This window comes from Micromesistius poutassou, assembly GCF_964030765.1.
Source record: "Micromesistius poutassou genome assembly, chromosome: 2".
In the NCBI taxonomy this organism is placed as follows: domain Eukaryota; kingdom Metazoa; phylum Chordata; class Actinopteri; order Gadiformes; family Gadidae; genus Micromesistius; species Micromesistius poutassou.
Window position 1 is genome coordinate 8,081,505 of NC_140272.1, and position 16,180 is coordinate 8,097,684.

Sequence of the window (16,180 nt, forward strand, 5' to 3'; positions counted from 1 at the left end):
TTAAATAAGGTACATTTTGTCATTTGAACATTTAAGTACAATATAGTTTACCACCTCTAATGGAAATGTATGAAGACTTACCTTTCAGCTTTGAACCATGAGAATCTTGGGCTATTTAAACACCCAATTATTGAATGTAATATTAACTGAGATCAGATTTTCGGGGTCAGCATAAATGGGATGTGAAATTGGAAAGTGATATTTGCTAGAATCAATTTTTTTCAAAAAGCTAAAACTTATTCTGAAGTGATGTATTGACATTTTGGATTTAAGTTACCTTGCAGATAAGGATTTATGTCATTTGAATACGAAATAAGGTTACTTTTTTTGAAAGCACAAGTTTCTCAAGTCCAACACAACAGAAAATGAATGATCCAACCTACGGTCGCTTCCTCTGGCTGCCCTGGTGAGGGTAGTGATCCATCCCTCTTGAGTGGTGGGCTGGAATGAACAAGGTATCAATTGCACTCCATCTAAAGATTTCATGTCACACAAAAGTTGGTTTGGGGCTTTTCCTCTGGCAGAGAGGCCATCAATACCCACACTGTTGTGTGTTTCTCACACTTTGAGGTTTTTTTAATCATTATCGAGCAGAGGTAGGGTTCCCCGCGGGGACGATGGGGGGAGGGACCGGGTGGCAAACTAAAGGTAGGCCTAATGGGATTGTTCGGTGTAACCAGTCCGCCCAACAAACTACTACAACAAACCATATTGAGTCAGTCAGTAAGCATCCCCTGGCCTGTGTGCACATATAGATAGATAGATAGATAGATAGATAGATAGATAGATAGATAGATAGATAGATAGATAGATAAAGAAAATAAACTGCTATGAATACTTGATAACAGTTAACAATACTTAATAAAGCAAAAATAATAAGAAGAATATGGTAATTTACAAAACGCTAAATTAATAAATTTGCCAAATAATCTAAATTCAGCTCCTGGAACCTTCACGCAGCAGATGTCATCATGCATCCTCTGTCTGCATGCTCAGAGCAGGTTCATGTTCTGGAGATCACTGTCAGTCCACTGACTTATTTAGTCTTCAAGTACCTGCGTTCTCCTGAAGCGACTGTAACGGGTGGGGTGAGAGGCACTAGTAAAGCTTGGAGACACTGGTAACGCTGGGAGTCCATCCCATCCCATTCTCACAGGGGAACTTAGTGCGTCTAGTGGTCTAGATTAAGATCCTCCCCCCCCCCCCCCCCCCCCCCCCCTCTATTATAGACATTATATAGATAATCAAATGTGTTGTTTAACGGTCTTCGCTACATGATCGACTAAATTAAAACTTCAACGTCAAAAACTAGAAGCAATGAAAATACTTCAACGTCAAAGAAAGAAGCAATGAAATAAGGGAGATTTCGTGCCAACATATCAGCGTGCAATCCTAAACGAGCGGTCATTTATCTGACAGGCCTCTTCTGAACCTTCTGCCAAATCCTCATGTCGTCCTCGTGCACGTTCTACCCCGCCCCCTCACCACCTCCTCCGCCCCCCTCCAACCCTGACCTCTCCGCTTCCTCCTCCTAAACTCTCTCACACTTGTAGCCCAGTGCTCCCACTCCGCCGTCCCCATCCCACCGCCCTCCTCTCGATCACCGTGGAAACCACCACCATGTGGCTGATGAACCCGCGGTCGCAAGAGAACCGTTGAGGACGGCAGATCCGTCCTTGAGCGTCCTGCCTTTCCACCGCTCTCCCTCCCCGGCTGAGGAATAAGGAAGAGAGCCCGTGGGAATATATTATATGTGTGTTTGAAGGGCCCTAAATGAATGGCCCGCAGCCCGCAACAAGGATGTCATCACTTCTCTCGGCCGACCCGGATCAGACGCGAAGCAGGACGTCCCTGTTGGACTCAACAACTTTACCCCACGCGAGTAGCAGGAGCCAGAGGGTAGGGCTCACTCACTGCCTGTGTGTGTGTGTGTGTGTGTGTGTGTGTGTGTGTGTGTGTGTGTGTGTGTGTGTGTGTGTGTGTGTGTGTGTGTGTGTGTGTGTGTGTGTGTGTGTGTGTGTGTGTGTGTGTTTACGAGTGTAGTTGCAGGAAATGCCAAAGCCAGCATAAATAAACAGAGTTTGAAGTGTTTTGTTGTCAAACCAAACTGCTAAGCTCTGGTTCCCAGATATATCTCCCACCCTGGGGTGTTATTACACAAGCTAAACAACGAATAGTGGGATCTCTGCTAAAATGTGGCTGTAATTAATCATTGTAAAATGCAATAATATCCTCTTATTCTGCGGTAGCTTGGTTAGTAAACTCATCATGTCACTTAAAGTTAAGATATCATTGCAAATAAGACTGTTAAGGAAGAGTCTATGAGACCATAACAGGAACTGAGAGGATAATGTGTACGGAGCAGGTTCTGTCTACCTCTGCCAAGTGCTCAGATAGAGAGGGAGGGAGGGAGAGGGAGAGAGAAAGAGAGGTTGAGAGAGAGAGAAAGAGATGGAGAGCGATCAAAAGACGTGGAGGAGATGAAGAGGAGATGTGCCTCATAAACGGTTTTCTGGGAAGGTATAAATCAGTATTTATGCTTGTTTACCCCTCCCCTGATCCCGGGGGAGATGCTCATAGTTTCCACTCGGGAAAATAGCTAGAAAGACAGCTAATAGAGCTGACTGGCTGGCGCGGAGCAGGGACCAAACTTTCTCCTGGGCTGGTGCCACGCCGGGCTTAAGAAGGCTAAGGAAGTAGCCGCGTGGAGCCAGGGCACAAAGCTCCTCAGGAGTCGGTACTCTTTTCCTCCGGTCCACCTTGAATGCGCGCCACGCAGGCCGGCTCCGACACCGGGGCTTTCATCGGTCTGGAACGGGATGAATGATGAGCGCTCGTTAATCAGGAGAGTCTGCGTGGCGGTGGCCGCCGCTGGCACACAGTCCAGCGGTGACTCACGGCGCTTTGAAATGCCAACCGAGAGAACCTTTATTTACACATTGTGTCTCAACACTTTTTATAGCCACTGTCTGTTCTTCTTCATCCTCATCCCCCCCATCCCGAGCACACACACGCACGCACAAACACGCGCAGACACACGCAATCACACACACACACACACACACACACACACACACACACACACACACACACACACACACACACACACACACACACACACACACATACACCCACACACTCGTCCCATCGCTTCCCTTTCAGCGTTTTTCCGTTCACTATGTTGGGATCCGGGGCCGGGGCTCGGTGGATCCATGTGATATTACGTTGTGAGATGGACTCGGGAAGTCCTCCAGCTCCTAGGTTTATTTGAGTCTATTAAATAAGACCATGCTGCTCTCAAATCCTAAAGAAAAAGCTGCCTTGTTTGCTTTGGCTGGTGTGATTAATCTGCGGTTTCCAAGCAGCACGCAGCAGCACATTATGTTACCCAAATAGGATGATAGAATGAAGAACATTAACAACGGCCCCAACTTGGCAAGGAACCTGTGAAGCAAACCTCTATTCTTAACCGGCCGTCTATTTTAATATCCCTTCCCCTTATACAGCGTGTTGACATAAACGTATGCCAGGACGTATGTTGTACTTCCTGGCACTTAATGTATGCACTTATTGTATGTCGTACGTCCTTGCACTTCAAAATAGTACTTAGCATTGTGTAGCATCTTATCCTAGCTATCTTAGTTGTATACAGGGAATGGGTTAACCTAACGATTGTTAGTGCTTGGTACTTGGTTCTATGAACCTCCTTACTGTACCGACAGTGATATATTGTTTTTTCTCTTTCTTCTGACAAATGTACTTATTGTAAGTCTCTTTGAAAAAAATCGCCAGATCAGAGAGGTGGTGCCATGGTGGAAAAGTTCTCCCTTGTAGCCTATGCATCCCTGTGGTAACGGGTTGACAGAACGCTCTGTGATAACACAGGTGCTAGGTCCTGGCTTGCTCAAGGTTGCTCAAAGTCATCGTATCTGTTGGAGTGTTGTTCTGTTCTACTTTTTGCCCTGTGATTCCAGTTTCTATGACTGAAAAGTCTTGCGACCCTGACTTCCTAGATATTTGGGCATCGTTGTCACACCTCTGTTGTCTCTCTATGTTCTATTCAAACACATTTTATGGATAAGTACTTGATCTTGCAACTTGGACAACAGGACCAGTTTTCCCATCATCATTGTGAGTCTAAGGGACTTAAGGAAACTACTATTGTTTTAATTTGTTGAGTACTGACCAAGGAGGCTGCAGCCGTAATCCCCGAACTGGGCTGCAATGTAACCAATTTCTTCAGAGAAATGGCACCCATCAATGTACATCAATGTACTACATCAATGCTCCTAAAGTGCTTGTTTTTGCCCCTGACACTAGTAAAAATATTATTATACGTGTCTGACAACATAATGGAAAGAATCCCTTCAGAGAAATAAAGCTATGTTCTTTCCCATTGGTCTGATTCGATCTGTTTGTTATTGTGCCTAACCAAGTCTCACTCAAGGAGTGCCCACAGCCTCGCTCTGAAGTCTTTGCCCTCTGAAGAGTTGAGCTGAAGTGGAAAATCTGAAACCGCCTTCAGCCAAATCTTTTAGATAACACTGAGCTACGCTTTCTGTGGTTCAACACAACACACTCCTTTCACTCAACTCTCACTCTCGCTTCCACCGCTCTCCACCTGCAACGACTCACTCTTACGAGATTCAAAGATTTATAGTCAAGTTGAGGAGGACATTATTTGACTACAAACAAATGGCTCCAGCCAGTCATAAATCCCAGTCATTTCTCTCTCTCTCTCTCTCTCTCTCTCTCTTTCTCTCTCTCTCTCTCTCTCTCTCTCTCTCCCCCCTACCATACCTTCTTTGGTTGTGTTTGTCATTGCCGCTGCTCTCTTAATTTAAGAGACTTCTTCTCATGTCCTTCTTTAGCCTGCTTCCTGGAGTCTAGGGCTGTTAGCGTAAGAGTGTTTATTTTAGGGCTAGATTACCTAAAGTACACTGTGTTTCTGGTCTAGTTGACATCGTATTACTTTGTTTTGAGACAGTGTTTCAAACAGTTCTTAAAGTGAGAGATGGGCATTTCCACTCTGGTATTTTGTGACACCACTCCTGGCTAGAAACAACCACACAGCGTTTATTTTAAACGGAATTACAGTTCCGGTCATAATGACATTTTTAGTATTTGCGGTTACATGATCGGACCAGATCGTTTTATCATGGATTAAGCCATATAACAATGTTGCCACTCGACGGGGGCGGCTGTCACTTGTCTGAGTATACATACATCGGATCAGATTGGAATAATGGTCGGAGACCTGGCTGACTTCGCTACGCTAGGTGGCGCTGTAGTCCTTTCAACAAGAGGTACTAAAGCCACTTCCGGTTCACGGCAACGTAAAAGCAACAACAAACTATCTGACGGCACCTGTCACTCAGGTGTTTTGGTCTGACCGCAGACAGCAACGGAGGCAGAATGGGCAGAACTCATCGTGATCATCTTAAATATTGCTGCAGCGATGCATCATATATTCCGTCGCATCCACAACATCCGCATCAATCGATGAAAGATTGGAGCATGAGTTACAGACAAATAGAAGAAACAACGAATAAGAAAGGCGTCGCAAACGTCTGCGTTACCGGAGGAAGAGAGCGTCTTCTTTTGCTTAATTTCACATCTAGCAAACACTGGGACAAATGTAGTTGATATCTGTGTTTAACTGAGAAAACAGGGAGTGGAAGGCCGGGACCCTATAATGTTCAGCTAACTGTTGTCAATAATAAGTGTTACGAGAGTAGCGCATGTGTGTGAGCGAGAATGGCAGTGTGTGTGTGGGTGTGTGAGTGGACGAGTGAGGAGAGTGAGCGGTAGCGTGTGTCAGTTTAGTGAAGAAACAAACGAGTCCAGTTGTGTCTGTGCAAACGTGTATTGTAACATTAGTGAAACTAAGAATAAAATACCCAGCCTGTCAATAATCGGCGGTCACTTTATTCCGACCATATTCCGACCTATAAGCAGACCTACTGCCGGTCAAAGGGAAGGGTGTTACCCCCGAGAGAACATCGACGTCTCCCCTGTGCTCTCGACTACGGTCTGGGAGCCGACAGCAGGAAAGGTGTAACATAATAATACAAATAAACATTTTCTATATACGTGTGCAGCTGTGAACTCATGTATTGTAATTGATTGTATGATGTGTACTTTTAGGGTTACGATAAGACCTTTCATTTAGCGTTAGTGGGAGAGGGGCACTGAAATTATATAGGCTATGTTATCGGGACTATTCATCATGATATCGGACTTATCGGAATGACGTAATAATTTCGTTATCGGCGCGATAATTATCGTGCACCCCTAATACAAATGCATATGAGGGAACAAATGGAGCTTGTTGCTGCGGCGGCGGCAATAGAACTTCCGGGTGAAATCCCCGGCCGAAATTCTCGAGCATGCGCAGGACGCAAACTCCCGGCAATACAATACAATCGAGTACACATGCAGGTAGATAGCCGCCTATGACCGGCTCAAGCCCAGCTATCCTATCGACTTCGCAAATCCGGTCCTGAGACGATCCTTTTGGCGAAGCAGATCGAATAAACCTGTTTACATGAATCCAATCTTTACTCAATACGTTCATTACACAATTATGCTCCAGCATGTAAACGCAGTCAGTGTTGTCTATAGGCCCGTAGACAATTAGATGGGATAGTACTGTAACTTAAATAAAATAAAAACAAGCTATCACTCAAACAAAGACAACACCATACATGACCTATGTTCCTCTCCATAAAGGTTTGTTCCTCCTTGTGTGTTTCTGTGCTCCGTCAGCACACCAGAGATGTTGGCTTTCAGATCTCAGGGCCAGAGAGCTTTCTGGCAGGAGGGAGTCAGGAAGTCAGGTGGTAGTAGAGACCTGGTTCATGTAGAGAGGAAGTGTCCTGTATTCTTATGTATCCTTTGTATCCTGTATTCATTTTTGACCAAGTTTACTTTCATTTTCAGTTTTCGGTTACAGTTTGGTTAGGTTTAGGAAACTTAACTACTTGGTTAGGATTAGGCAACATTACTACTTAGTTAGGTTTAGAGAACATTACTACTTAGTTAGGTCTAGACAACATTACCACTCAGTTAGGTTTAGTCAACATAATTACTTGGTTAGGTTGCAGCAACTTAACTATTGGTTTGGTTTATGCAGAAAGCCCTGAGGCCTACTTTTCCCTTATTCGCTAAGTGGTGTTTGGTGTGGTGGTGTTTAAATATCACACAGTGAGAAGAGTAATCACACAGCTCATCGGTTGTATCATATCAATCAATCAATTATTTGACATGCCTTTTAACGGCGGCAATGTGTTTTCTGTTTCAGCAAGAGAGACTCTCAAGGTAAATATCTTACAATCTCCATTATTCAATCCATGTCATTTGATTATCTATTATCTTTGATTATATTATCTACATTATAACAACAATCTCATGATATAATGCAAAATGAAATCGAAATGTTTCCACAAATCCTGATCGATAGACATGTTGAGGAATACGATGGACATTAGTTCCCTCTCCCTCTCACCAGGCTGGATTCGCTGGGTGTCACCAGGCCGGACTCGCTGGGTCCTGCCGTCTCCAGGGTCAGACCTGGGGGTCCACCGGACTCGTACCTCTCATCCCGGGAGGGCCGGCCCTCGGCCCGCAGAAGGGCCGAAGAGGACCTGGGGGGTCAGGACTTCAGGAAGGTGAGTGAGTTCCCTCCGAGTGTGATCCTTGGGGACCCTCGTGACCTTTGACCTTGTCAACACGTCATCAGAGACCCATTGTCCTGTTGGATTAACTGTTAATGCGGTTCCTATTTAGACTTTAGCCACTGAACAATGTGTGTGTATGTGTGTGTGTGTGTGTGTGTGTGTGTGTGTGTGTGTGTGTGTGTGTGTGTGTGTGTGTGTGTGTGTCAGTTGTACGAGGGAGCTGTGGCAGCCAATGGGAGGCTGCGGAGCCGGCTGGACACGAGCAGGGAGGAGCTGGCACTAGTCCAGAGCCAGCTGGGGAGAGTCACAGGACAACAGGTTTAAACACAACTCAGAGGGCTGAGCACACAGCCACACACACACACACACACACACACACACACGCTCACAAACATACACATGCACACACACACACACACACACACACACACACACACACACACACGCTCACACACAAGCTCATGCACACACACACACACACTTATGCACGCTTGTACGCAAACACACACAAACACACACATAAACACACACTCATGCACACACACTCACACAATTATAAATTGACCCACTCTAACAATAGACAGGAGATGAAAATTAATTTCAGGATTTATTTTTGGGCTTTGGGAAAAATGAATGAGTCATCAACAGTAATTTCACGTTAAGTAAGTTTGCCGACAATTTACAGCTACTTACAAGGGAGTCTGAGAATAGGGAAAACAATCAAAATCAGACTAAGTACACAAAGATGTCAAGTGCCACAAATCTAAGTTTAAAAAAATAACTGGAAAACTCTGAGTTGCGACACATTCCGACCCGACGACACATATTAATAATGACTGCAGCAAAACCGTTTTCACTGTAGAAGACCTACTGCCACAGTTTGTCTTTATGAGTCGTGTTGTATTAAGAACACATTTTTCTTTAGGTGGTCAAAAGACAAAGCTGCACAATGTCGCCCCCTGTGGCCGTCTGGTAAACTGCACATTGATTTTGTGAAAACAGGTTAAGAGGAAGTGAATCTGAACTTCAAAATAGATCGGGAGACCAGATGATAGAGGTCTTCCAGGTGCAGTCCTGTCAATCACATGGTTGCTCACTCAAAATGTGTCTTATTGCTGTGTTCCCTGATAAGGTCCAGGCATCGCTTACCCGTGGATTTAACAGCATCGGTATCACCAAATAACATCTAGTGATAACAACCATGAACCTACTGAACTATGTCTGGATTCACTTTCATGTATTTTCTACCTATATTCATATTTATATAGTGAGAATGTCAGCAGTATCAAGGCGTAGGTTTATAGGAGACGCGGTAAGTAATGTGCGTTGATGTTCTGTTTGTTCTTATTGCAGCAGAGAAGAAGAGCGACCGATCGAGCCGCCAACATGTTGGAGACGGAGAAGAAGGTTTGATTTTGAACAACCTTTATTTACACTGTGCTGAATCATGGAGATATAAATAGTTTTCAGGGAATTAACATCTGTTTTGTTGTTTTCTCCTTTTGAAGGAAAATAAAAATTTAGAAAAGAAAATATCCGAAATGGAAGAGGAATTAAAGGTAATTCAAAAAACTCCCAATTTGAAGGTCAATTGTTTGTATAAATTACTTTAATTAACGTTGATTGCTTCAAAATATATGTAATGAATATGTAAAATTCATTCTTTCCATCCTGCCATCTGTCTAGTATTCATCATCTTCCATCAAATTTACTTTAACATTTACTGTTATGTTATTAATAAATGCAGAACACGATGCTATGCTACGCTGTGAGCACTGGCACGTATTGATTAATGCTCTGGTATTTGCTGATAATGTAGCCCCTAATGCTATGCTATGCTAGCTTTGAGCTAACATGCTTTAACTTGATTGTAGCTTGAACGTGATTGTAACATCATTCAAGTTATGGGCCGAGGGCAGATTATTTTATTAACAATTACAGTTATGAGCTAGCACAGCTATTTGATGATGAACGTAGCCATTGATGCTACGCTATGAGCTAACATGGGTACTTAATGATGATGAACGTGGCCGTTGATGCTACGCTATGCGCTAGTCTAAAATGGTTGAAATTAGCTCAAGTTGCACCAAAGAACAAAGAAACACAAATACATGAATACGACCGCTTGAGTATTGAGATTGGAAGCCCTGTCCGATGGTATAGTGGGCTAAGCCTTTGGCACCGAGGCTGGTGGAAGTCAAATTCCCGCTGAGGCGAACTGGGGAAGAACTTGGCCAGCATAAGGCAAGCCTGCACACTATTGATTACTGTTTGATGCAGTCATTCATGCTCTGCTATGCTATGAGCCAGCATCGGTACTTGTTGATAAATGTGGCCTTTGGTGCTACGCTATGAGCTAACATGGGTACTTGTTAATCAATGTGGCCATTGATGCTATGCTATGCAATGAGCTAACATGGGTACTTGCTGATAAATGTGGCCAATGATGCTATGCTATGCTATGCTATGAGCCAGCACCGGTACTCGGTGATAAATGTGGTTGTTGATGCTACCCAATGAGCTAACACTGGTAATTGCTGATAAATGTGTTAATTGATGCTACTCTCCTCCACGAGCTAGCGCCGGTGCTCGCTGTGCAGTGGCGTTTAGCCGTCAGCGGGGTGAGCCCGCACCGCTTGTCACCATTATTCTCTCCAGGCTAGCGCAGACTGCGGAAAGCGTGAGTGCTTTGACATTCGCAGGAGTAAGCCTGAGTATCCCTCTGCAGTCATGCTTCAGGACAAATGTCTGTTGTCTCCCACCCGCCCTCCCGAGGGAATCCAAACAACACACTGCTGTTATCAGGGAGGCAGTGGGCTCAATAAACCCAGGACGCCTGTCTGGAAATAGACACTCCACCATAGCGCAAACCAATTCAAACGCCCATGTCATTCTCTTTTGTTTGTCTGTCTCTTGTGTCTCGTGTGTGTGTGTGTGTGTGTGTGTACTCCCGTCCGTGCATTGGCACAAGCAGGCTTTCTGTATGTGTGTGCGTGCACAAGTGTGTGTGCATGTGTGTGTGTACTCCCGTCTGTGCATTTGGGCATGTGGGCTTCTGTGTGTGTGTGTGTGTGTGTGTACTCCCATCCGTGCCTTTGTGTGTGTGTGTGTGTGTGTGTGCCCATCTCCTGCAGATTTGCAGTCCTCCTGCATAGTGTTGTATTGCTTAATGACTCTGTAGGTGAAGTGTTTGTTTTTGAGGCGACGACAGCAGCATGCCATATGATGTGGGTTCATAATCGCATGAGTGTATGTGTGTGTTGGCGTGTGTTATTGCATGTGTGGGTTGGTCTGTGTGTGTTTGTATGTCTGTGTGCACAAATGTATGAGTATATATTTGTGTGTTTTTTGTTGTGTGTGTGTGAGAATTTATACATTTAGATTTGTATGTGTGTGTGTGTGTGTGCGTGAGTTTATATTTGTTTGTGTGTGTGTGTGTGTGTGTGTGTTTGTGTGTGTGAGAATGTATGAGTTGATGTGGGTGTGTGTGTGTGATAATGTATGAGTTGACAATTTCTCCTACGGGGGATTAATAAAGTTGTATTGTACATGTGTGTGTGATAATGTATAAGTTGATGTGTGTGTGTGTGTGTGTGTGTGTGTGTGTGATAATGTATGCGTTGTACATGTTGTACATGTGTGTGTAGCTGTGTGTGAATCCCCTGCTGCCTGCTGTCTCCCCAGGCCAAGACGGAGCTCACCACGGAGAACCAGAGACTGAAGGACGAGAACGGAGCCCTCATCCGGGTCATCAGCAAACTGTCCAAATAACAGACAGCCACCGCAAGGGTGGCGGTGGAAAAAGCACCTGGCACCAAGCACCGGCTCTACATCAACACCGTTAGGACCCATTCTGAAAACCAGTGTGTGTGTGTGGGGCTGATAGGGAGGGAGCACAAAATAGCAGTATTTCATATTGAGGTGTTGTTTATGTTCATGTGTGTTATTGTTGTTCCCTAAGGGATGTTGAGGATCTTTGTTTTCCGTTTAACAATGATTCAAACTCATTACATATTCACTCCCCACCCAGAAAGTATCCACTGGCGTCTAACCTTCGATGGTGGGTCGTTCTACAGGAATATTACCTTCAGAGTTTATATATTGTTGTTAATAATAATGTTTATTAAAAATGTTTGAATAAGTAATTAGGTTGAATGTCTATGCTGTTTTATATCTGTTCCGGTGGTGTTTCTACAAAACTAGGAGCCTGGCCGATACGGGATCTTCCTGGGCGATACCAATATTAGGGAGTCCAAAAGTACCGTTATATCGGCCAATATTAAAATAAAGATGTATTGGCCGATATTTGATTTATATATTGACAAACATTTACGCAGATTCCAATACTGGCCAGCAGATATATCTGTCGGACTCTAGCTATAGGATAGCACCACCGTTTGACTGACAGTAACAAGCAGTCTTACGCCTCTTAACCGTAGCAAGCAATGTTAACGTCATACACAAAGCACACACAAACCAAAGCTACTTAAAAGGAGTTTATTTCCTAGGATAATCTCATATCTCACAGATAAATATACGTCTTATCGACCACATCCCATATGTTTGGTTCCCGTGAGCAGTTTGTTCTACAGAGACAACGTGGGGTATAAGGTATTGACGCCTCTTTTTGGCGGGAAAACAAAAAGGAGGGAAACCAATCATGCAAATCACAAAGAAGGCACGGCTACGGACACACACACACACACACACACACACACACACACACACATACACACACACACCTCTACAACAAGACAAACACAATCCAGGGTTGATTTGACAGCCAACCAGCTTGTCTGTGTTGCTGGGGAAGTGGTATTATTGACTCAAGACCAGGTAAATATATATAAATATATATATACAATCTAGCAGTTATTTGGAGGTTCTATACGATGGCTACGTCCGGTTTTCGGAACCCAGCTAGGAGAACGCTATCGAAGCAGCTATGGTTCGGCAGTATTGCGTTGCGAATTCTCTTCTGCTTTTGTTTTCTGGTCTGAAGAAGAGACGCTTCTGACGCCGAGGAAGACGGGGATTTCGTTGCCTGCACTGCAGTGAAGTGATAAATCTTAACAATATATAAAGAGATATTCATTTATTTTTTCCTTAAGTACACCAGAGAAACATCAAATAAAGGAACACAGGTTCTATTGGTCCTATTGCAAATACACGTAGTAACAGGGGAAGGGGGGGGGGGGGGGTGGAACAGAACGCTGGCAGCTTATTGGTTGAGTGAATGATGACACAATGCGTGGAATGACCCGGAATGAGCACCAGGTATAGCATGAGGTGACCAGAACAATATTCAGAGATGAGGTTAAAGGGAAGTTCAGAAGGTACACATGGATCCATAGTCAAGTGCAATAGAAAGAGCTAACTGCAATGTAAATAATTACAATGGCGGTATTTGTGAATGTGTATATTCAGTCTTTTGTTTTCCAGTCTTTTGAGTATATTGATCATGGATAAAATAAATTGAAAATTCACAAATATTGTTATCATGGAAAAGCATGCTCAGGTGGCAGCATATATATGATACATATTGCATTGGATTATTTAAAATATTCCTCCTGGTGATTAAAAATAAACATTTTATACGATTTGAGGAAAGGTTCGATAACTCTTCATTAGGCTCCACCTTGTTCAAACAGGCTCTGAATGTCATTTAAATTAACTTTAGATGGTGTGTGTGGTCATGTATGTGTGTGTGTGTGTGTGTGTGTGTGTGTGTGTGTGTGTGTACGTCTGTGTGCATGTGTGTTTGTGCACATGTGTACGTGCACATGGCTGTATGTACGTGTATTTGTGCGTGTGCGTGTGTGTGTGTGTGTGTGTGTGTGTGTGTGTGTGTGTGTGTGTGCAAGTATGTGCAAGTGTGCCTGTGTGTGTGTGTGTGTGTGTGTGTGTGTGTGTGTGTGTGTGTGTGTGTATGTGCACACCTCTTTCCAGTGTGTTTCAAAAGCCATAACCAGAACTACAGACGGCATAGGAAACCAGCACGAGCATTGACCGATCACTGTAATGAGGAGAGAGGCTACAAGTCCATGCTAGTGACATCCACCACATCAACACAGGAATACAGAAACACATCAGACTCAATAGACACCCGTTTGGCAGGAGTAAACAAAGGTAACACTTACGGTACATTTTTCTAGAAAACTACGGCTAATATTCTGCATTTTATTTTTTTTTGTTTTTGTAATCCATGTTATCGTCAGCGACGACCACGAACAGATGTTAACCAGTCATAGCATGACTTGTAGCCCAGTCGGACACCCCCCCGCCCCCCCCCCCCAGACCCCAACCCACCTGGGGAAGGAACGCGTACACACACAATGTCAACAGAGGACGTGCATTCGTATCATCACGGAAAAGTGAAAGTAAAGATTCAGGATGGACCGACGGAGGGCATTTCACAAGTCAGCGCACCTGGGTTATTCAGACATACACGTTACATTCATTCCTACACACTTATTAATATGCAAAAATACATACACTTTGCAGTCTGTGCATTATTTTTTTCTCCTTGAGTTTTATTATCAAAATGACATGGAAGGTAAACACACACACACTCATACACAATTTTAAATCGAATGCTTACTATTTAAAACATGCCGTTGCTATGTACAACACTTGTGGCAGACGCATGCGTTGATCTCAACCAAGTCTGCGCAATGCATTATGTATACAGCGGGGAAGACAGCGTGAAAGTCAGGCGACGGCTCTGCTGTCGTCTGGGAAACCCTTTCCTATAAACCCTCCTCCCGGAACGAGGGGACATCCTGTCCTCTAAACCCGCCTCCCAGGAAACAAGGGGACATCCTTTCCCATAAACCCTCCTCCCGGAATGAGGGGACATCCTGTCCTCTAAACCTCCTCTAAATCTCTGCCCTGCGATGAAGAAAGCAGGGACATACAAGCCATGGTAGCAAAAATACCACTGTGTCGCTGCAGTACTTTGGTTTTTTAGATAGGTATACACACAGTGTGGGACTAAAGAGGGAAAGAAAAGAGTATTTGTGATGCATGATACATGCTGGGTTTAGCTTTGTCCATTTGTCTCGGGGCAAATGGTCCTACGTTTACTGTACAAAAGGTTTCATACGGTGGCTGGGGGAACGCAACGCACATAAGCAAACACATGGTACGGTCGCAGGTGTGATCGCAGAGCTCTGGGAAATGGTGCGACCTGACCCCCTCTAGGTAAAATCAATACGTCATAGATTCATTGGGAAAATACTGATATGAACAACATACACATACAATCAAATATAAGTGGTCGACAGGCCCGAAAAAAAAAGAAAAAAGCATTTGAACAGCATTACTTTCGACCGTAAACATTCAACAGAGGCATAGTTGTTTGAGAAACATTGGCACACCCTTCTTACTTTCCCTTTGCTCTGTCCATGGATAAGTAAGGTGTTACATCCAAAGTGGTCAAAGGAAACTCCATACACATTCACAGCGTTCCTGATAACTTACCGAGTACAAAAGCCTCAAGTCCTCGAGTTGACCACGACGTAGCGAACCATTGTCCAACCCGGGCAAGGCACCCTTTTTACTCCTCCCTTCAGAGTGTGTGTGTGTGTGTGTCTGACAACACACACACATACACACACACACACACACAAACACACAGGCAAACACACACACAGAGGCACGGAATCTCCATGCAGGTGGCCATGGTGTGTGCTGTGTATCACAGCATCACATTTGGTGATTAAATCCTAAGAATTTAAGAGCGAGACACACGTGCTCCGTCTCCGACGTGACCACGACACAAACGACAAAACGAAGGCAATCCTCTCAACAGTTCATTTAAAACTAAAAACAAAAAGACATTTCAGTATTTTTTGCAGTTGTTTTTGCAGTTGCCACCATCCAAAATCGTTACCCCATACACGTTTGCATTTGACAACCTAAATAGATTTCTATGCGAGAGAAGCCCTGTACTAGAGTACTTTTTATTCAAAGTTAAAGCACACATATTAGCGGGGATACAATACTGCGCATGGTTTTATGGAGAGGGTCGAGGAGGGACTATAAGCAACGCATGCATAATGCATCTAACTAAACCACACTTTATCAGCTGGATCGCTTTTCCACTAGCTTTTTCACTGAGTGCCAGCACTTTAAAAAATAAGCCTGGTAAAATAACCCTCAAATGTAACCAACATTCAAAGACTCACAAACCAATCACCCAAACATTCATTGCCACTCGTTTTTTTTATAGTATAAGCAAATGTGGTGCTGGGTACGAAACAAAAAACCAAACCGAAAAAAAAACCAAATGAGTTCCAGGTTTGTTCACCAATCGATACCAATACTCTACCATCTCTCTATCTTTTTGTTTCTGCGGATCAAGCTTGGGGCAGCCGGGGGGGCTAGCCGCATGTAGATCATGAGGTGCATGCAATGCAAGGTTTTAGTCTGGTGGTTGGGTTGGGGGGTTGGGGGGCTTTCATCAGTTAGTACATGAGGCGCGCGGGGGGGGGGGGGGG

At 44.2% G+C, this 16,180-nt stretch overlaps 1 protein-coding gene across 1 annotated transcript; it reads left to right on the forward strand.

The window, feature by feature from the left end:
• Positions 1–1,573: 1,573 nt before the first annotated feature.
• LOC311339406 (protein phosphatase 1 regulatory subunit 12B-like) lies at positions 1,574–11,744 on the forward strand. Its single transcript, XM_084464786.1, has 7 exons — positions 1,574–1,899; positions 7,304–7,320; positions 7,511–7,670; positions 7,887–7,997; positions 9,033–9,086; positions 9,188–9,238; positions 11,364–11,744. Exons 1-7 carry the CDS (start codon positions 1,774–1,776, stop codon positions 11,448–11,450), a joined length of 606 nt encoding a protein of 201 aa, XP_084320912.1. The 5' UTR covers positions 1,574–1,773; the 3' UTR covers positions 11,451–11,744.
• Positions 11,745–16,180: the final 4,436 nt, after the last annotated feature.